The sequence below is a fragment of the Sciurus carolinensis genome, chromosome 13 (assembly GCF_902686445.1).
Source record: "Sciurus carolinensis chromosome 13, mSciCar1.2, whole genome shotgun sequence".
Lineage (NCBI taxonomy): Eukaryota > Metazoa > Chordata > Mammalia > Rodentia > Sciuridae > Sciurus > Sciurus carolinensis.
The window spans coordinates 12666788-12688001 of record NC_062225.1 but is presented as its reverse complement, the minus strand read 5'-3'; the positions used below and the strand labels follow the sequence as shown (position 1 = coordinate 12688001).

Below are 21214 nucleotides of genomic sequence, written 5' to 3'. Positions count from 1 at the left end.
TAATTTGCAGCCCCACCAGCAATGTATGAGTGTACCTTTTTCCCACATCCTCGCCAACACCTATTGTTGCTTGTATTCTTGGTAATCACCATTCTAATTGGGGTGAGATGGAATCTTAGTGTAGTTTTGATTTGCATTTCTCTTGTTACTAAAGATGGTGAACATTTTTTTATATGTTTGTTGATTGCTTGTAGATCTTCTTCTGTGAAGCATCTGTTCATACCCTTAGCCCTTTTGTTGATTGGGTTATTTGGCAAATATTTATTGTGGACACAAATATTTCTTTCCTTGAGGACCTCTAGTTTCAAAATAACTGCGCTTTGTACTGAAAGGCCAGGGAAGCAAGGAAATAGAGAATCAAGTGAGTAAGCACTGTCGTCAGGGAATAAGATTCTAATTTAGAGACCCAATAAGCTACCTAGCGGTGACATCATCTGTGGGGCATCTGTGAGGCTGCAGGACGTGGTGGGAGCGGGAGGAAGCACAGAGGCAGGGGCTCCATTTGAGCTGGGTCTTTGCGGGAGAGCATCACAAAGGGGCAGGATGTACTGAGAAAGCTGCAAGGGTCTCGTGGGTGCTCCTGGGAGTTGGATACAACACAGAGTCTGGTTCACCATGTCCTGCAGACTATGTATGATGGAAAAATTAAACCACGGCCTTTTAGAGTGCCAGGGACCTTAGAGTGATTTAACTAAACCTCATCCCACGAAGAATATAGCACTGCCAATAATGGTCATCTTGGTCCCTTCTTGGGATTTTCCAAGGAAATTATCAGAAGCTTAGTGTAGATTTTAATATCAGATTATAGGAAAGTCTCTTTATTTTCCCACGGAGTCCAAACACATGTTCTTGTACTTGATTTCGATAACTTCACAGATAGGTCCCATCTTAACATCAAAGTTCCTTCCATTGCTCGGAAGATAGATGGCCTGTCCATGCTAGACTTCTGCCCTAACCCCCGCCATCCTGGAAAACTAAAACTTTGGGTGGGTAACTCATTCAGCCAAATCTGTGGGTTCAGTTTTCTGTAGCACATTGCATTAGCAACATCTTTCCTCTTCAACTACCCACATATATGGCTATATGCCTAGGTGCTACTACTGTGTAACAAAATGCCTCAAGCAACATATATTTATTATATTACAGTTCTGGAGGTCAGACTCCTGAGTAGGTTTACTGGGCTTAAAATCAGGGTTTCAGCAGGACTGAGCGCTTCTGGAGACTGTAAGGGAGAATGTTCTCTACCTTTCAGAGGCCATCTGCAAGTCTTGGATTATGTCACTTCATCTTCAGAACCAAGAGCAGAGGACCATCAAGTCTTAGCTCTCTCTCTCTCTCAATTTTGCTTCCTTGATGACATGTCCTTTCCTGAGAGACCTTTCTTTCTCTTTTTTACGAGGACACATGTGATTGCATTCAGGGTCCACCTGGATAATCCAGGATCATCTCCCCATCTCAACATCCGTCCCTTAATCTCACCCACAAAATCCTTATGGCCTCGTGTCTTCCTCCATTTCCTCTGCCGTAACAGAATACCACAAACTGGGCACATGATAAATGATAAATGATGTCTACTTGGCTCACAGCTGAGGACGCTGGGAATTCCCAGAGGAAGGGCCACATCTGATGAGGGTCTTCCTGCTGATCCTACCTAGGCAGGAGGGGAATCCAGCATGTGTGATCAGAGAACAAAGGGAGTGAACTCCTCCTTTGCATCAGAAACCCACTCCCGCAATAACCAACCCACTCCAACAATAACCAGCCCACTCCCACAATGATAATATTAATCAGTGCTTAAGGTGAAGCCCTCATGACCTGGTCACCTGTGAAATGCAGCCCTCATGACCTGGTCACCTGGGAAGTGGGATTTGTTCACTTTAGGGGCTATTAATCTGCCTGCCATAGCTGTTAGCTGGAAATCCCACACCTGAATCCCTAAATTCCAAAGACTTAAATTCTATTTGTGATTATCTTCTGTAAGTTCTTGAGCTTTACTTTCTCACAGGTAAATTCTTCCATTTCATTTAAACCTCTGCTCCCTTGGTACTTTCACCACCTCTTCTTTCTCCCAATCATCTTTGCTTTCTACCCCTCAGCCCTCTTCCCTTCCTTCCTTGAAGAAGCAGCAGGAATGTCTATTATTAAATGGCAGAGATGGCACCAGCTGCTGTAGTTCAGCCATCTTTACAGTCTTCGTGAGAGCCACGTTGTGACCTGGGGCTGCTTGGCCACGCTCGGGCTCACATTCCTCCCCTGCCAATGGGACAGTGGTGTTTCTCAGTGTTCTGCAGCCTCAGCTGCCCTAGTCTGCACTCTCAACAGAGAGGGAGGCTGCTGGGTGATGCACTCCCAGCTAAGCATCGCCAGATGGGCCGAGCGGGACACCATTGCAGACTTCTAGTCAGGGACGGAATCTCTCAGGCTCAGAAGCAGAACTGGGTCCTCAGGTGTGGACCCCAGCTGGGCTGAACCTCCATGGCATAACACTGAAGGAATCTCCTCATACGTCCTGCAAAAGGAGGGCTGGCACCTGAGCGTGGTATCATCCAATTGTATGAACTGTTTAGAGATTTTTCTGTTTAATAATTTCGAACCACAGTTGGCCTTGGGTGGCTGTAATTGCAGAAAGCAAAGCCACGGATACAGGGGACTAGTATATTATGGTTTTGGCTATGTGGAATGAGCCTATCATGACAGAGAAGTTCACCTTTTTCTTTTCTTTTTCACATTTAGATCAGAGGAACTTGGTTCCATTTCTTCTTGGATCGAAGATTAATTATGTCGAAGTGGAACTAGGTATATTTTTAATGCATATATTTTCCACATTTATGAATATGGGGCATAATTAGGTTTTCAAAGGGCCAATCTGATTCATTTTTTATTGACATCACGTGCACAACGCACTCCCTATTTGGTGAAGAGCACTACAAAATCAAGAAAAGCAAGTCATTGAATGTTGCCACTTTTAGACTGATTAAAATAAATAGTCTGTTCAAAAGCCTGTGGTTTGTAGGCTAGGATTTTTGTCACCCTGCGTGTGGCTTTTCTCTAATGGTCTCTATGGTCACCACTAAATAGGTAAATTTGGTGATAAGTCTCTGGGGAGACAAACCAAATTTGCTTTGTGGTTTGAATACTCAGTTAACTAATCCACTTTGAATCAATGGGCCACATAGAATGTAATTTAGGATTTGTCTGACAGGTCTTATGAATCAACATGTCCAGGTAAGTCATTTCTTTCAAAAGGAAAGCAAAAAAGAGGAAGAAATTCACCTCTGCTACATGTGCTTACCCAGGTATTGGCTAAGTTATTAAAATACTTTATTGAGTTAAATTCTCCAATCAACTCAGAGGCGTATTATCCATGTTTGTGGATTGAATAACAGATGTCCAGAAAGGCTAAGTAAGTTGTCTAAACTTAAACTGTTGGGAAGCCGCAGAATGGGGATCCTCATCTCTGTCATTGCTTCCAAAGTCCACAGCTGGTCATTGCAGCTGGGGTCACCGTAATTCATACGATCATGTGTGCCTGGTGCATTTCAAATAAGATAGATGTCCCCTGTACTTGAATTCTGTCTGCTTTATATTTTTATTGATTCCAGCCCATGCCTATATTATTTCTTTCCTCTCATTTTGGGATTTTTTTTCTTTCTTCATGTGTTAGTATGGAGAGTTAGAAATGAACTTCAGTTATACTTTCCTAACAGTATGTACATTTTATGACCTAAATTTCCCTCTGAGCACTATTTTTAGTTACTTCCACTAAGTATTGGTATGCCATACTATCCAGTGTCAAACATTTTTAAAAAAAATTCCCTTGTGATTTCTTTTTTAATTCACAGATTATTTTTGCTTCTCAACTTCCAAATGTCTGGAGGATTTTCTAATTATGTTTCTGTTGTTGATGTTCAATTTAGTTCCATCATGGTCCATGATTATACACTATCATTTCAACCTTTTGAAATTTTTAGTGACTTGCTGAAGGCCTAGGATGGGATTATTTTGATGAATAAAACAAAGGTGTATTTTGCAAGTTTTGGTTTTATCACTTGTTAAGTGTCAATTGGTTAGGTTGATTAATGGTATTATTCAGATCATTTATATTCTCACTCAACTTTTTTTTCCTGCTCTATCTCCTGCTGAGAAAGACATGTTAAGATTTCCAACCGGGAAAGTCAATTTGTCTACATCCTCTTTGGTTCTGTCAAGTTTTGCTTTCTTTGTGCTGAGGATATAGTATAGGCACATACAAGTCTGTGCCTGTTGAATTGACACCTTTATTATTATGTGATGTCTGTCTATATCTATTATAGTCTTTCTTCAGTGACTGGGCTCTCTGGTATGAAGTAGTCATGGCAGTCTTCTTGGGTTTGGGATTGGTGTGTCTTATCTCTTTTTGAATCTATTTGTTCCTGACATTTCTTTGTCCTTTGTCTTATTTGTAAAGTCTGTCTCATATAAACTGCATGTCTTTGGACCTTTTGAAGTCCAATCAATACATTATTTTATATTTAATAAATTACTGATTATAGTTGGTTATATATATGATATGAAAGTGTTTATTCTTTTAAAATAAATCACTCTCATTTATTAATAGTGTTGATTTTTTTATTTACTTGTTCACCGTTTCCTCTATTTTCTTCCAAATAATTACTCTTTATCTGCTAAATAAGTCTTTATCTGCTAAATGCAGGATCTGGATCATCTGCGGACCTGCTTCTGTCATCTATATTTTCTATTGATTATCGTCACTTTTTTTTTTTTTCTCTTTGGGTGTCTTTTTGGTTGTTTATTGTTACTGATCTTCATGAATTAAACAACCAAAATAAATGAAGCTTGCATTATTTTCTTCCTGTGGCTATTTGCTCTTTTCTCTGTTACATAGGCAGAGTGAGAGACCGAATGTTTGTGTCTACTCAGAATTGAGCTGGGGTGTCTGGGATGCAGTGTCTGGGGTGCTGGATCACCAGTAACTGGGGTGGAGGAGAACACTATCATTGTGGGCCTTTTCCTGAAGTGGACCTTGTTCTCCTAAGCACCACAAAGATGCAGGAGATGACACTCAGTCTTTGCAGCCTCTGATGCTGCCCAAGACCTTAGTGATAATCCTGTAAACCTGTGCAGCTGACAAAATTTCCACTGGATTCTCTTTTCTCTATGACACTCCTTCTATTTATCCCAAATCCAAGCAAATTCCTCCATGGAATAAAATGGCTGGTATTCTTTACTCTCATCTTTAGAGGTATCTTTTTTGACTATACTTTTAGTTCAACTATTTCTCTTTTATTTTCTCTGCACTTTGATGACTTTTTTAATTAACTTAATTTTTGAAATTTATTTTTTTCTATAAGTTGACACTACCTAATAAATCATGTACTAAAAAGAAAGTCCACTAGCCACCCTGTGTTTTAATAATTGATTTAAAAGTGAATATTTAGAAGTCAGTTATTTGGTGGCTTAGTTCATTGCTATCCAATTCCTTTACTCAATTATTATTTTTTAATTTAAAAGCAGAGCCTATCTGCTTTCTTTCAGGAATGTAAAGCTATTTTTAATATTAGGTCAACATTCATTGATTTCATTAATTTGAAACCTCTGGGAAATATGAGTTTTTAAAACTACAACTGTGATTTTCAACTTTTATCTAGGAAAAGATGTACAGCTCAATTGCTCGGCTTTGATGAATGAAAAGGATACAATTTATTGGAACTTCTGGAAAGAAAAGGAGCCATTTACTAATGTACATGAAGAGAAAAAAAAGACAACATGGTATGCATATGTGATATATAACAGATGTCACAATACGTGTGATAAGAAAATCATAATATGTATATATATATATATATATATATATATTATAAAAGAAGTTGAACTTCTAGGTGATTGATGTGGTTTTTTGGGTTAGTTTAAATTATAATTACAATTTATATGTTTTATCCTTATAATTTTCATACTCCAGATTGATGAATTATGCAGAAATTTATTCCTAAGATCTATGTTATATAGGCAAGGTCCATGGGTTTTTTTAGCATCACCCTGTAAAAATAGCTGGTATTTTGGACCTAAGTAAATGGGTTTACCTCACTTCTTATAAAAGAACATTTACCTAGGCTTCGTTTTTTTTTGGATTTTGAAAAATGTTAAGTGCTTTATTTTTACCAATGGACCAAAAAACTTATATATTAATACCTAAATAGCCTATGTTTTAGTCAGCTTTGTGTCGCTATGACCAAAAGACCCAAACAAGAACAATGCAGAGGGGAAAAAGTTTATTTGGGGCTCACAGTTTCAAAGGTCTCAGACCAGAGATGGCTGACTCCATAGCTCTGGCCCCAGATGAGGCAGAACATCAGGGCGGAAGGGCATGGCAGAAGAAAGCATCTCAGGACATGCCAAACAGGAGGCAGAGAGAGCACGCCACTTACCACAGACAAAACATATATTCCAAAGGCACATCCCCAATGACTTTCTCTAGCTAAACCCTACCTGCCTGAGGTTTCCACCCAGTTAATCCATATCAGCAGGTTAATTTACTGGTTAGGTTGTACCTCTCACAACGTAACATTTTCACCTCTGAAAATTCTATCATTGTCTCACACATGAGATTTTGCGGAATACTTCATAACCCAAACCGTAACAGCCTATGTTCTTACATTAAAGTTCAACCAGACTTACTACAACAAAGCATACTAACAGATGGTCATTTTAATCTTTCTGAGTGACCTTGGACTATATTATGATGATTAATTTTTTGTAATCGGTACTGGCACTCAAAGACTGAGCCACATCCCCAGCCCATTTTTTAAATTTTATTAGAGACTGGGTCTCACTGAGTTGCTTAGCATCTCATTTTTGCTGAAGCTGGCTTTGAACTCAAAATCCCCCCTTCTTAGCCTCCAGAACCACTGGGATTGCAGGGGTGTGCTGCCACTCCCAGCTCGATGATTAATTATTGCACTAATACACCCCTTGTAGTCTAGGGAGTGGTGATCTTATCTATCACTTAAGCTGCACTATGATTTTTTTTTTCCTGACTTTTAAATTTTTTGGCACATTCTTTGTCAGCCTTTTGCTGGCATCTCTCAGAGCTCTTGTTGACACTGATCTGCAAATTCTCGGTATTGGAAATTCTTTGCCCTGAGAGTTCTTTGCACTGTGAGTTCTGGCTCATCAAGAGCAGGCACATGGTAGTGGCCAATACATGTTGAATTCAGTTGAATTGCATGTCTTTTCTGTCAGTGTTTCATCCTCAGCAACTGCTCTCCACTCAAGTTTTTTGCACTTCCTCCTTTTATTGATGCATTTCTAATATTTGGAGGGATAGTAGATCAACCCACCAGATTGCTGAGAAATGCAACTTTAGTTACAAGAACAGGAGGTCTTAGAGTTGTCTGTTCAAACTTTAAGTGTTGTCCCTTTTGGCTTCCCAGAGCCTTTTGTGACTCACTATGGATTTTCATAGGTTGGAGATAGATAGGATTTCTGGATGGGTGATCTCTGTACAGAACTGTGTTCTGAGATGTATTTGAGACAGTTGGAGGCTTCAATGGGGCTCCATATCCCGGGGCTCACACCAGACTGTGCTGCTTGGCATGCCCCCCGAATGCCTCACATCAGGGATAGGACAGCTTGGATTATTTGAGGAAGAGGAAGAGAGCTTGCTATTAGTGGTCGTCTTAAGTCATTTTCTGCTATGTCGGAACAGGGTAACTGATATTCCTCCTCTGCCCATGGTATCTGAGAATAGTGCATGGACATTCTGGATATGAATCTGTATCATGCAAGACAACGTACAGTTGCTGTGGTTTGGATATGATTTGTGTTCAGAACTCCTGCAAAAGTTTAATTCCCAGTCTTGTTAATGACATTAAGAGGGAAGAAATTTAAACTGACAGTAGTGTTTTGAGATAGCATGCTTACAAAGTGATTACATTAGAGTAAGTCATTAGAATGAAGTCCCCATGACTGCATTTTGGTGACTTTATAAGAAGAGAGACACACACGTGGAAATACACACATGGTCCCTTCATTATGTGACAAGGCTCGGGTATATGCCATAATCTGTGCCATGCTGTTTGAACTTCTACACTTGCCAAACTATGAGCTAAAGATGCTTATTTTCTTTATAAAGTTACCTGTTCCAGGTATTTCTTTATAGTAATGAAAGCTGCCTAACACATTTGCCTTGTCTGAAATAATAGAGAACACTCTGTGCGAAGAAGGGGAGAAATAAAAAAAAATCGATAATTAAAATATTTTCATGTATTTTCAACTTTGCATCATTATCTTCCTGGCACTTAAATTCTAGGTGCTTGACAGCCTTGTTCCACCTGCTCTCAGGAGGATTCTTTCTGTTGGTTATCATGCTCCAGAGAAGAGCAGGAGGCTGTTGTAGCACACTTAAAAAGTACCCACCAGAATGAGGAGATTTGATATAGTCAGTGCAGTACCTGCCTTTGAACATGAATTCCCCTCTCATGGTTAAATTTTCTGATCATGAACAAAGTCTCTTACTAAATCATTTTCTTGTTACAGGATCTCAGAAGGCAAACCTCATGCTTCAAAATTACTGAGAATTGAGAAGGTTAATGAAAAAAATCTAAATTTTTTATATAATTGTACTGTGGTCAATCAGGAAAACACAGACACCAAAAGTTTCATCTTGTTGAGAAAAGGTATGCAAATGCTATGCTTGAAAGCCTGTGAAACAGCACGCAGTTGCTGAGTCAGTTTCTACTTTTTTTTTTTTTTCATAGCAGAACCGAGCTCCTGAGAGGTGACAAGGTTCATCTTAGGTCCCAGGCGTGCAGGGGCAGGTCAAGTGCCCAGTCCTTGCTGGAATTCTGTGTCCTGATTCCAAGCAGAAGGAAAACACAGTCTACACCTTTGTCTACACAGAGACCAGGTAGACAGAGCAGGGAGGCAGGTGAAGCTGGAGGATTCGGAGGCTGGTGGGTCACAGGGGAGGCCGTCAGAGAGGCCTTTCTCTTCACACCCAGGACAGCCAGTGGAAAGCTTGCGGGTCAGTGTGGAAGGAGCCCGTGGGGCATCAGGCATAACTGCTACCTCCAGCCTACTGTAGCAGGGCCCTGGGCTCAGGTGGCCCTTGGGGGTGGTTGTTAATTCAACAAAGCTCAAGTGAGGCCTCCTTCCTGGGCCATCTCTAGGACATAGCAAGTGGGCAGTTGATGGCCCCCACCAGTGGGATTCTTAGTGCTTTCAGTGCCTACCTGATGGGGGTCCAGGGTCATCCACTGCATCCTCTACCAACAGAGCAGGACCCAGGGCCTTCGGTCCAGTGATAGCTCAGAAGCAGCTGTATGTTGAGCCAGAAACCTCCTCATTCTATTTGTCATGACTCACTGCCCATTCTCAGGCTGACCCCCATCTCCCTGGATATGTAAGGAAAGGCCAAGATCTGAGAGATGGAGAGGGAGAGAGAGACAAACACACAGACACAGAGAGGGAGACAGACAGGAGGCGACAGGCAGATAGACAGAGAGAGATGGAGACTGAGAGAGACAAACACAGAGAGACAGAAATGGGAGATGGAAACAGGGAGAGAGAAGAACCCACAGAGGACAGGAGAGATACTCACACACAGGGAGAGAAAAAGAAGCAGAGACCAAAGAGATGCAAAGGCAGATCATTGAGAGAGTGATCGAATAAGAGAAAGAGACACACAGAAATGACCTCCTTGGCTTTGCCGAGGGGGAAGGGGCAGAGAGAAGGAAGGGCCAGGAACCATCCTCTCTGCTGCCCCAGATTTATATGCACCTCTCGAGCACCCTGTTGGGAAGCCCTCATTCTCCATGTGTAGTAGTAGCAGAAGCTCATGTTCACTACTTAACTGATTCTGTGACAGGCTCGGTGCTCAACCCTTTTTATGATCTCAGGAACAAGCTTTTATAATTGACACTTGCCCAAGGTCACATAGCAGCTAACGGTATTGAAACTCAGAAGTGATTGACTCTGGAATCCATTTCCTTCTTTCCTTGGGCAAGTCCCTTCTCTGTGGGTGCTTCTGCCAAGTTCATGACTTGTGAGGGAGAAGCTTTCAAATCCGCTTCTGCTGGTTAATGCACAGATGTGCCTGCATTCCTGGCCGACTGCTCACCACCAGCCACCTCTGCCCTCGGTGCAGGACTGTCCTTCCCCTGCCCTGATCCTTCCTTCCTATGTTCAACTCACAAATACAGGCTGGGGAGTGAGGGTCTCCCATCCCACCCTTGCCCTTGGAGGAAGGCATGTGCCGGGGTGCATGTGTGTTTGTGTGTGTGTCTGTCACAGTCATGAATATGTAGACCTTTCAAAGATCCAGGAATTCCAGGGCCTGACTTTATTTAGATTTCACTTATTGAGTAACTGTAGTTGTTCACTTGCATCCTATTGATTAATTTTACTGAAAAGATTATTAGTAAATATTGTGCTTCCTAAGAGGTCAAAAACTTTAAACATGTTTTTATTCTTTGACTTAGAAGTTCCCCTACCATTAGAATTTGCTCTGAGAAAATAATCATAAATATGGATAAATGTGTATGCATACTATAGCATTAGGTATCTTTATGAAAAATTGCAATTAGTCTGAATATTGGGGTTCTATTGTAAATTATAATTTTAATAACAAAATGCTCTTGGTATAATGTAAAGAAATAAAAGGTGAGTGTGATATGATCTCATTTATGTAAAATCTTTGAGGGACAAAAGCAAAATTCAGAAGAAACTGTACCATTGTATTAGTATGGCTATCACCACCTTGTGGGATGGTCGTTAAAATTACTTTGTTCTTTGTACTCCTCTGGATTATCTCATACAATGAGCACAAACTGAGTACTCCGTGAAATGTAACCTTTTACTCCAAAGGCAATTTTTTAATAAAAATTTTGCTAAAATTCTGAGCACTTTGTGCCAGGCACTATGTTAACTACTTTGTATATAATATCTTATTCAATCTTCCCCCAAACAGCACCTGTAACTAAAGCAATAACTATATTTATTATTTTCATTTTACAGATGAAAATCCTAAGATTGATGGGTCTCTATGATTTTGCCTCTGATACAAACTATTTGATGGAGCCAGGCTGCAAACTCACTGTTATGGTTTGGATGTGAGGTGTCCCCCAAAAGCTCACGTGTGAGACAAGACAGGAAGGTTCAGAGGAGAAATGATTGAGTTGTAAGAATCTTAACCCAATCAGTGAATTAATCCCTGATGGGATTAATTGAAGTGATAGGGTGTGACTGGAGGAGGTGGGAATTGGGGCGTGACTTTGGGGTATATAGTTTGCATCTGGAGAGTGGAGACCCTCTGTCTCTGCTCCTGATGATGCGAACTTCTTCCCTCTGCCATGATGTTCTGCCTCACCTGGAACTGCAAGGAATGGAGCCGGCCTTCTGTGGACTAAGACCTCTGAAACTGTGAGCCCTCAAATAAACTCTTCCTCCTCTATAATTGTGCTGGTTGGGTCATTTAGTCACAGCAACGAAAAAGCTGACCAAAACATCCAGATAATCTCAGTCTAGGGTTCTCTGAAACCGGCATTTCCATTTTCTCAGTTTACCAATGTTTTTAGTCAACACAACAGACCAGAACAATTGTAGAGGAGAAGTTTATTTGGGGGCTGGCAGTGTCGGAGGTCTCAGTTCATAGACAGCTGATCCATTTCTCTGGGCCCAAGCTGAGGCCAGACATTATGGCTGAAGAGTATGCAGAGGGAAGCAGCTCACATGATGATCAGAAAGCAGAGAGAGAGATTCCACTGACCAGATATGAAATATATGCCCCAAAGGCCTGTCTCAGGCACCCACCTCCTCCAGCCACATCCTACCTGCCTTCAGATACCACCCAGTTAATCCCATCAGGGGATTACATCACCGATTGGGTTAAGACTCTCATAACCCAATGATTTCTTCTCTAAACCTTCTTGTGTTGTCTCACACATGAGCTTTTGGGAGACACCTCACAAATAAACCATAACACCAACTGAGATTTATATTTGAGTCCTAGTTTATTTATATTTCACCCTAGTTTATCAGTGTCCCAGAAATCTGAATTCTATAGGTGCAGATAGAGTATGTTATAATGTTCTCAGTTCAGGTTTCTGAATATTCTTGTACATATTTTTATTTGAAAATTTGCGTAGATGAGTACTGTGGACTAACAACAGGAGTTTGAGTCATTCAGTGGAACATGGGGGGCACTTGGATAGATCCCTGGATTAGCGAGAAGGGCAGAAACGGCTAACTACAATGTGATGATGGAAGATGTTGGTGGTATTTCTTGGATTAATTATTTTCTTTTTTCTTTTTCTTTCATAGCAAGCAAAGATGATATCCCAGGCCACATCTTCACTGGAGGAATGATCGTAGCAATTTTGATCTCAGTGGTGGTAGTGTGCCTAGTGATTATGGGTATCACCTATAGAGTTGACTTGGCTCTATTTTATAGACACTTAATGAGAAGAGATGAAACATTAACAGGTAATGCTGAGACTTCTTATTTCATGCTGTAGTTAGTAAACCCAATAAAGAAACATTGACATTCATCTTATGTTGATTGTACTGTTGACAGTGTGTGGGCAGCATTTTCCATGAAAAAGTAACTCCACCTGTACCATTCATGATGAATGTCACCATGTGACCTTTGCTTGTGCTTGTGTTTTCAAAAATCGTTCTTTAATTGTTTTATGTATGTGTCTTGTCTTTCATGTGACTTGAGCCCAGGAACTGCACACCTGGGTGCCTTTGTATACACACCACATACTGACCTCACACGGGGCATCCACTCAATAAAGCTTCTTTACATGGAATTGCATTGTTATGGTTCATTATTTTGAACTGGAAAAGGAGGCTGTATAATGTACCTGTAAAGAATGCTAAACTAGAAGCCAAATTATCAGGGTTCTCCTCTCCTGAATCCACCAGTCTTTCCTGCTATTATGTCTACCTGCTGACTCTATAACCAAGTTTCCCCGTATTTAAAAGTAGTTGAAGTCCTTACCTTTCAAGAAAATTACTGAGCTTTAAAAAAATGAGCTAATTGATTGTACTGGCTTTTGATTATAGATATGTTTGTCTGATTATAGGAAAAAAAAAACCTCCACATAATTCAAACACCAAAATTCTAAGACATTACACAATCGGAGGTCCCCTGTCCCATCTTGCCCCATGTCTGATTCCCTCTCTGCCCTACTGATGCACATCCAACCAAATATTCACATGGATTCTTGCTTCACTCCTCCTTTTACGAAAAACACATCTTGGTTTATTGTGCATACTATTTTAACCCTGCTTTATTATTCCTTAGATACTCCTCCATGTTACTTCATAAATATGCCCCTTATTTTTGAGCGCCATTCCATGTCTGTGGAAGTACTAGTGTTTATTTGGTCTCCTTTGACAGGTATTTGGGTTGTTCCCAATTGTTTGTTACTACAGAAATTCTGTGATGAATGACTTTACACATGGCTTCCCACGTGTGTGCAGTGATCAGAAGGAAAAATTCCCCAAAGTGGTATTTCTGGCAATATGAAAGGAAGAGGCAGCTGTTTTTTGGGTAGATATTGCCACTTTACCCTCCATACTACTGTTAGCACCACCTTCAAAGGAGGAGAGTACATTTTGTCCCGTAGCCTCACCCAACACCTTTTGGATTTTTACCAATCTGATAGGTGAGTTGTGTCCCTGTGTAGCTTTAATTAGCATTGCACTTGTTACGCTAGAGCGTGAGCTGTCTCTTCTTTGGTTTAAGACGTATTTGTGTTTTCTTTCACAACATACCTGTTCATATCCTTTGCCTCTTCCTCCAGGGGTCTGATGACATTTTTTTTTTTTAATTGGCTCACTATTGCCTATTCTCTATAATGAGAAACATAAATATTCCCATATTGACTTTTGTCCTTTGGCTTTGTTTATTTTGATATGGTCTGTAGAAAACTCAAATATGTCTGTCCGTTTTTGGTCTCTGGATTTGGGGTTCAAAGTACAAAGGGCCTTGTACCTGGGGACCTCAGGTAAAGGGATTTTTATCTTAACTCCTCTGAGATTTTTTATCAATTTCTTTGTCTCATTGAGCTCACTGGCAAAGTCAACGTATCTAGCTTGCAGCCTGCATATGTGTATGATTTTGCTCTGAGGTGTGAGGCTGCAGCAAACGGGGAGGTCTGTCTTTGGGATGCCCCGCACTGTTACAGCTTGATAGACTGGTGTTTATCTTAGGATAGGCATTAACAACTTTGTATCCTTCTGATTTTTAATTAGAATTTTTTTTTTTCCTTTTCCAGCTGTGTTGGATCTGATTTACAGACTTTTTTTTTCAGTTCACGCTTTTTAAAAATTTGTTCTCATGGGTTGTACATGACAGTAGAGTGCATTTTGACACATTGTATGCAAATGGAGTGCAACTTCTTCCTCTGCATGGTGCAGGATCACACCAGCAGTGCAGTCACACATGTATATAGGGAAATAATCCCACCATCCTTCCCACTCCCACACCCCCTCCTCCCCTCGCTCCCCTCTGTCCAATCCAAAGCTCCTCCATGTGGCAGTGCGGAGACATTGAGAGATGTGTTCTAAGCCACTTCTACTCAAAGCATGGTCCATGATCAGGTACTGTCCATGAAAAGGGCAGAAATGGAGCTTTAAGCATAAAAATAAAAACTTTTATAGCAGTTTAATATTGCTGTTATATCCAAGAGTGTGTTTAATATTGGTTTCTGAAAGGTTGGAAATGAAATCAACCAATCAACAAGAACAACAAAAAAAACAAATTTAATTAAAAATGGGCTATTTAACCACACAGAGCTTCAGAGGCATTGGCATAACTAATTCCTTGTTTTTTCGAATATGCACTCACAGGACAACTTCCTTTATTTAGAATTTTTAAAAAAATCATTAGTTTTCACATGTCTTATCTTGAGCTCTCTGTCAGGTTTCAAAGTTATTAAATCTTTCATTATCTGGATTTAAAATAAATTGCAACATAGATTTGCAGATTTATATTATAAGAAGAGAATTTCTTGAAATAAAAAATTTGAAAACAATTTATAGTTGAAAAACTAATTCTTCGTGGGTAAGAGCAACACTGTAATAGAAATCCATGTTTGACTAAATTTTCTTCCCAGTTTATTACAATTAATAATATTACAATTAGTAATAAACTGAATACAAAAAATACCATTAGTAATTCTTACAATCAGTAATAAACTGTGCTCATTTACCTGATGACTGTTTTCATCAGTGACAGTACTAATGGAAATACTGGCTCTTGCTTACCTAATAAATAAACATACTTTACAGCAATCTAAGATAATTGTCCAGGTGAACTATTTACTAATTAAACTAATAACCAGCTTTATTTTTAACATTTCCTGCTTTTGATATGCATGCAACTCTGCAATCTTTATGAAATTTCCTGTCTTTCATATGCATGCAATGCTGTAAAGCAATTACTTTACAGAATGATGGACTTTGACTCTAGCTATTTAACAAAACTGAGCAAATTTTTGCCAATGGAAAGTGGTGTCTTGTGAGCCTGAATGCTATTAAGGATGTTGGACAGGGCTGGTGGGCTTAAGTGCTGACACCCCACAAATGATGTAGGCTAGAATGATTTCATCCCATATTATTTTTTACTATATTTTTCTTAGTGAATTATACACAATAATGGGATTTGTTGTTACATATTTGTACATGAACAGAACATAAGAATGTAATTTGGATTATATTTTAACAAAAGATCCAGCTGTATCTTAAAGCCAGTTAATACATTTATTGATCCTGATAACACCACCAGGCATAAATCTCAGCCACCTACACGGTTTTCATGAGATAGAGAGAGACCACTACCCAACCCTTCTTTCCTCCTCCACTTCCCTTCTTTCCTGGCCCATCCCAAGTAGCCTCACTTGCATTAGTTAGGACCTGACCCCAAATTATCCTCTTTCACAAAGCTGGTCCATTGCGATCCCTCCTCATTCTCTGACCATGTTACTTCGTCTGTCTGCTTCATTTTGTTTTTCACCTGCTAATGTGTTTGTGACTTTTTCCAAGTTATTGCACTCGTCTCCTTTGTCTTCTCAAGTTGATTGGCTGAAACTGAAGAGAAAACTGCCTAATTTTTTTGTTGCCCAGTAAGGAGGATGATCTTCATCATGTAGGTAACATGTTCCCTGATGAATCTGTCTGTTGGCCCTCTGAAAACTGCCCTGTATCAGGAGTTCAGTCAGGGCAGATGTTGGGACCATGGACAGCCTTTCCACGGATCAGAATTTCCCTTTGACACCTGACGTCCGTCCTGCGATATTTTAAATCATCAGCGTGTGTTCCTCTAGCATGTTGTCCCAGTGACCTCTCTTTTTCTCCTCACTGTGCAGTGAACAGAGACTCAGCATTGCCTCTATCTTTCATTCTAGAGAGTTCTTTGGGGGGTAGAAATTAGGATGGGGGTAGAAATTAGGACAGCGGTAGAATGAAATGATGTGAGTCAAGGTGAGATTTGCTTTCATTCCTGGAGAGATGGCATTTTTGTGCTCCTTGGCCTCCCATTGTCTTTAAATTCCTTTATTCTCTGATGGATGGGGTATATTTCTGTCCAGCTCTCTGTGGGATGAGTGAGTTTCAAAGTAGATGATAACCAGGACATTTGATGGATCGATTAGCAACTGAAGTTTGGCAATACTCACTAATTATGACTTTCACTCCAACTTTACTTAAAACAACTTTGATGAACACATTTATTAAAAATCAATTTTATCTCCTAGATGGAAAAACATACGATGCTTTTGTGTCTTACCTAAAAGGTGGTTCCTCGGAGACTGGAGACGAGTATACTTTTGCTGTGGAGACTTTGCCCAGGGTGTTGGAAAAACATTTTGGGTACAAGTTATGCATATTTGAGAGGGATGTGGTCCCTGGAGGAGGTAAGCAAGGGGATGCCAGTCAGAAAACTAGTAGATATTTTCTTTTCAAAAATTGACTCAGGGGCTGGGGATATAGCTCAATTGGTAGAGTGCTTGCCTCACAAGCATAAGGCCCTGGGTTCAATCCTCAGCACCGTGAAAAAAAAAATTGACTCAGTTAATTATATGGATAGTTCTCCCTTTCCCCTTAAAAAATAAATGAGCAAGTTTCTTTAGAGCAGAAATAACCAGACCCATCAATATCTGTCTCACAGTAATCCATAGTGAAAAAACAACCTGCCAATCATCTCTGTCTTGGGCTATATTCCTTCTGCTTCATGGTTCTGCAAAGCCTGAAGAGAAGGGTTGGGCATTTCATTTTCAGAGACAAGTTCAGAATCGTCATTACCTTGAGACATTGATCGAGAAACGACCCCCAGAAGGAACACTTGTTCCTTGGAACAGGTTCCTAATTGAACACTTGATGTTTGCACAATGATATGCAGGGCGATTCTTACTAGGAATGCTTGTTCTTTATGGTGTTGATGCTGGTGAGGAAATAAAGCAGAAAATAGGGGAGTGAGAAAAGGATAAATAAGAGGAGCTTTGTGGTGATTCCCATCAGATCATAGGAGATTCAATGTTTTTACTAATATGTAAATACAAATGGCCATAGCACATGTATCAAGGCAAATTAGAGTAAAATTCAGCAATGTTTCTGTTTTCTCTTAGGTAGTAGACATTAGAAATCTGGTGTCAAGCCATTTTGGATGCTGATGCTAATATAAATACAAACATCTTCATTGTTACATCATTCATTCATTCATTCATCCATCCAGTATTCATTGCTTGCCAGCCCTCTGTCAAGTTCTGAACTGGAGATTGAAGACGCAGTAGTAAATAAGAAATAGTTGCATTTTCCTTTGTACATTAGAAACTAGGAGGGGGTCCTATTACCAATTAGGCATTATCATTTAGTAATCAACAACTTTTCCAAAGGGCCTCTTACGATGCATCCGACACTATGATATTTTAGTGTGGCAGTTCCCAATATCTAAGAAGGCACATTATTATTTAGAAGAACTCATCCCTGATTTTACATCAATCTTACTCCATTACCATTATTTCCAGGAGTCATTTTAAAATGAATTTCTTCTAAGTTTTTAAATAAAAAATAAAGTATATTTATATGTTCGGGTGTAACTAGGTTTGGTCGAAATCGCCAGGGTCTAGAACAGGAGTTTGACAGACGCCACCCATGGGTCAAGTTGGCCTGACCAACCTTGTTGAAGCAGAGCCACGGATATTGGTGTTTACATGTTGTCTGTGTCTGTGACAACAGAGTCTAGTGGCTGTGACAGAGACAGCCTGACTTGCAAAGCCTAAAATATCTACTCTCTGACCCGTTGTAGAAAAAGTTCGCCAACCTTTAGTCTGAAATAATGATTTAGTGTATACCATTCAGATGGGTTCCATTTCTGATTTTGTTATTTACTGACTGTGTGATTCTGGGCAAGTTACTTGACCACTCTGTGCTCTGGCTTCTTAGTAAAATGGGGATGATAACAATATCTTCCTCTTAGGGTCATGATGATGATTAAGTGAATTAATATGTGTAAAATTTTAAAAGAAGTTATAGGATAAGTGCTAATAAAGTGATTATTATTATTGCCACCTAGATGGTTGTTTTAATGGGCGTATAAAAATTAAGAATAAATGGTTTATTTTAAAGAGGAACTTATTAGTGAGGTTAAACACTACATAATATAAAACCAGACTGTGCAAAATAATTTTTATTACCCTTTTCAGTTTGCTTCTATTAAGAACATGTCTTGCACTTTCAGCTGTTGTTGATGAAATCCACTCACTGATAGAGCAAAGTCGAAGACTGATCATCGTCCTCAGTAAAAGTTACATGTCCAATGAAGTCAGATATGAACTTGAAAGCGGACTCCACGAAGCATTGGTGGAACGAAAAATTAAAATAATCTTAATTGAATTTACCCCTGCGAGTGACTTCACATTCTTGCCTCAATCAGTCAAGCTCTTGAAATCCCACAGAGTGCTGAAATGGAAGGCTGATGAGTCTCTTTCCTATAACTCAAGGTTCTGGAAAAATCTTCTTTATTTGATGCCTGCAAAAGCCACCAAGCCAGGCAAAGGAGAGGCAGAAGCCTATCCTGTTCTTTCAGCATGTTGAGCTTTAGGAACGAGGAGTGTTGCCAAGAACTCCAGCTGTTTCTGGGATAGCTGTTCTGGGCACCAGCGTGGGAGCCTGCTCATAACAAAGGCTGCTATTCAAAATATATGACTCTGAACATCCTACTCAAGTTCAAAGATGAGATCTGTCCTTAGGCCATCGGGGATAAGACTGCCAACACTGAGCTGTGGTCACGTACTTCCGGAAAACCCTGGCATGCAAAAGAAATGGATGGAGCTCCTCTTTCTCCCTCTTCTGAAACCGCTTGCATCTGCTCACACTGACAAGATGATTCAACAAGCGTGAGGCTGGGAACCGTGCCAATGAACTTTCGCCTTACTCCAAGAATTTAAGAATTTTCAGTGCTGCCGATTAATTTGAAGTAGAGGATTTTAAGGGCGGGAAAAGCCATTTTTTTATCAACTGCCAGATGGTGGTCGCTGGAGTGCTGCCTTAATTCCCCAGCACTGGTTCTCAATCTCTCAATGCTGTGAACCCTGTGGGGACGTGGAAGGAAAGAGAGGCCCGACTGTGTGCAGAGCAGGGAAGTGAGGCAGGAGCCTGCTGTAAGCAGGGCCTGAACCTCACGAAATGCATCCTGTATCCCAGCCACAGGTTCAAGGTAAGAGTCCTCGGAACCCCAGAGAGGTGCTGCACAGCCTGGTGTATTCGGACCTGTTCATGAGAACTTTTACAAGGAAACCCCAAACTGAATTACTTTTCATGAAAAACCCACATTTTAATTCATAGAATTCTCTGGGTCATTTGCTCATAATGTCCTAAAATGTTTGTTGATTGTATGTAAATACTCATATCCAGGATGGGTGCAGTTCATAAGATCATGCGAGATACTGAACTGCAAGGAAAAAATAATCGTTATTTGATTTTTTAAAAAATTACATTGATTTAAAAAAATTACATTTTTAAAAATGCCATTATTAAGGAAGTAGCATGGCATGGTGGCGGAAGGTCTGGCTGTATAATCCCTCCTGAGCTCCAGTCTTGAGTTTGCTACTTAATCTGTAACCTCTGGAACTTTACCTAACCTCTCTGTGCCTCCTTTCCTCATTGTAAAGTTAGAATTTGTAATAGTTGTACCTACTTCCTAAGGTTACTGAGTGAATAAAATATTTACAACTGACTTACCACTGAAGTGTTGCTATCACTACTGTTGCTGTGACTGATCATTATTTAGATCAGTTGTTTAGCAGGGGATCAAATAGAAGCCATGAAGCTGGAAAGGGAAGCAGATCTGGCGAGGAAGGCATGTAACTTGAGGACTTTAGCAAATTGATGGAAATATAAGGAGAGACATATTAATAGGGCAAATGATATACCTCCGCTATACTTTTGGCCTTAGAAGTCCTACATCTGTCTCCCTAAAAGGATCTCAGCTCTGTGGGCCTTTTTGATGGCCTCAGAAGTAATGGCTGTCCATGAAAATCACCAAATGAATCGCTGGGCCTGGTGCACACCACCAGTTCAAAGCCAGCCTCAGCAACTTAGCAAGGCCCTAAGAAACTTAGCAAGACCGTATTTGGAAATGGAAAATAGAGAAAGGTCTAGGGATGTGACTCAGTGTTAAGTGTCCCTGAATTCAATAGTCCCTGGTACCAAACCAAACTAGACCAAAAAAAACAAAAACACTGAGTGATGATTCAGCCTTACAAAGAGTCAGATACGTATGAAACTGTCAATTTGAGAAGCTGACTACAACTTGAGTGCAGCATGAATGTTCCAGAAAAATTTAAAGAGACTTTAAAATAGAAGATTTTGTTGCAAATCCAAGAAGAATGAGATTTCCTATGTGAGATAGTGAGATTCAGTTTTTTAGTGCTCATGATTCTGTGTTCTCATTGTCTGGCTAAAGCTGGTAAATGATTTTTTTAATTAATACCTTATGTTTTATATGTGAAAATATATAATCAAAAGAAATTACATTGCTGTTATAGGTTCTAAAGCATTGAATGATTTTGCCTTTCTCTTTTATTATGAATTTTGTAAAACATGTTAAATGTATCTTGTATTTCACATTAAATGTGTTCATTGTATTTATTAGATGTGTGCTTTAAAGAACTTCAAATACAAAGAAATATTGTATTTGAAACTTTGGTCT

The 21214-nt window shown here is 39.9% G+C and overlaps 1 protein-coding gene across 1 annotated transcript in view; it reads left to right on the top strand.

Annotated features, from left to right (window-relative positions):
- The window catches only part of Il18r1 (interleukin 18 receptor 1), a 39285-nt gene extending 18636 nt beyond the window's left edge, over window positions 1-20649 (top strand). Inside the window, exons 6-11 of the mRNA XM_047522595.1 lie at window positions 2734-2796; window positions 5649-5769; window positions 8536-8675; window positions 12319-12480; window positions 16761-16919; window positions 18743-20649. Coding sequence (XP_047378551.1) covers window positions 2734-2796; window positions 5649-5769; window positions 8536-8675; window positions 12319-12480; window positions 16761-16919; window positions 18743-19098 — 1001 coding nt within the window. The 3' untranslated portion in view covers window positions 19099-20649. The remainder of the gene's footprint in view (window positions 1-2733; window positions 2797-5648; window positions 5770-8535; window positions 8676-12318; window positions 12481-16760; window positions 16920-18742) is intronic.
- Window positions 20650-21214: the final 565 nt, after the last annotated feature.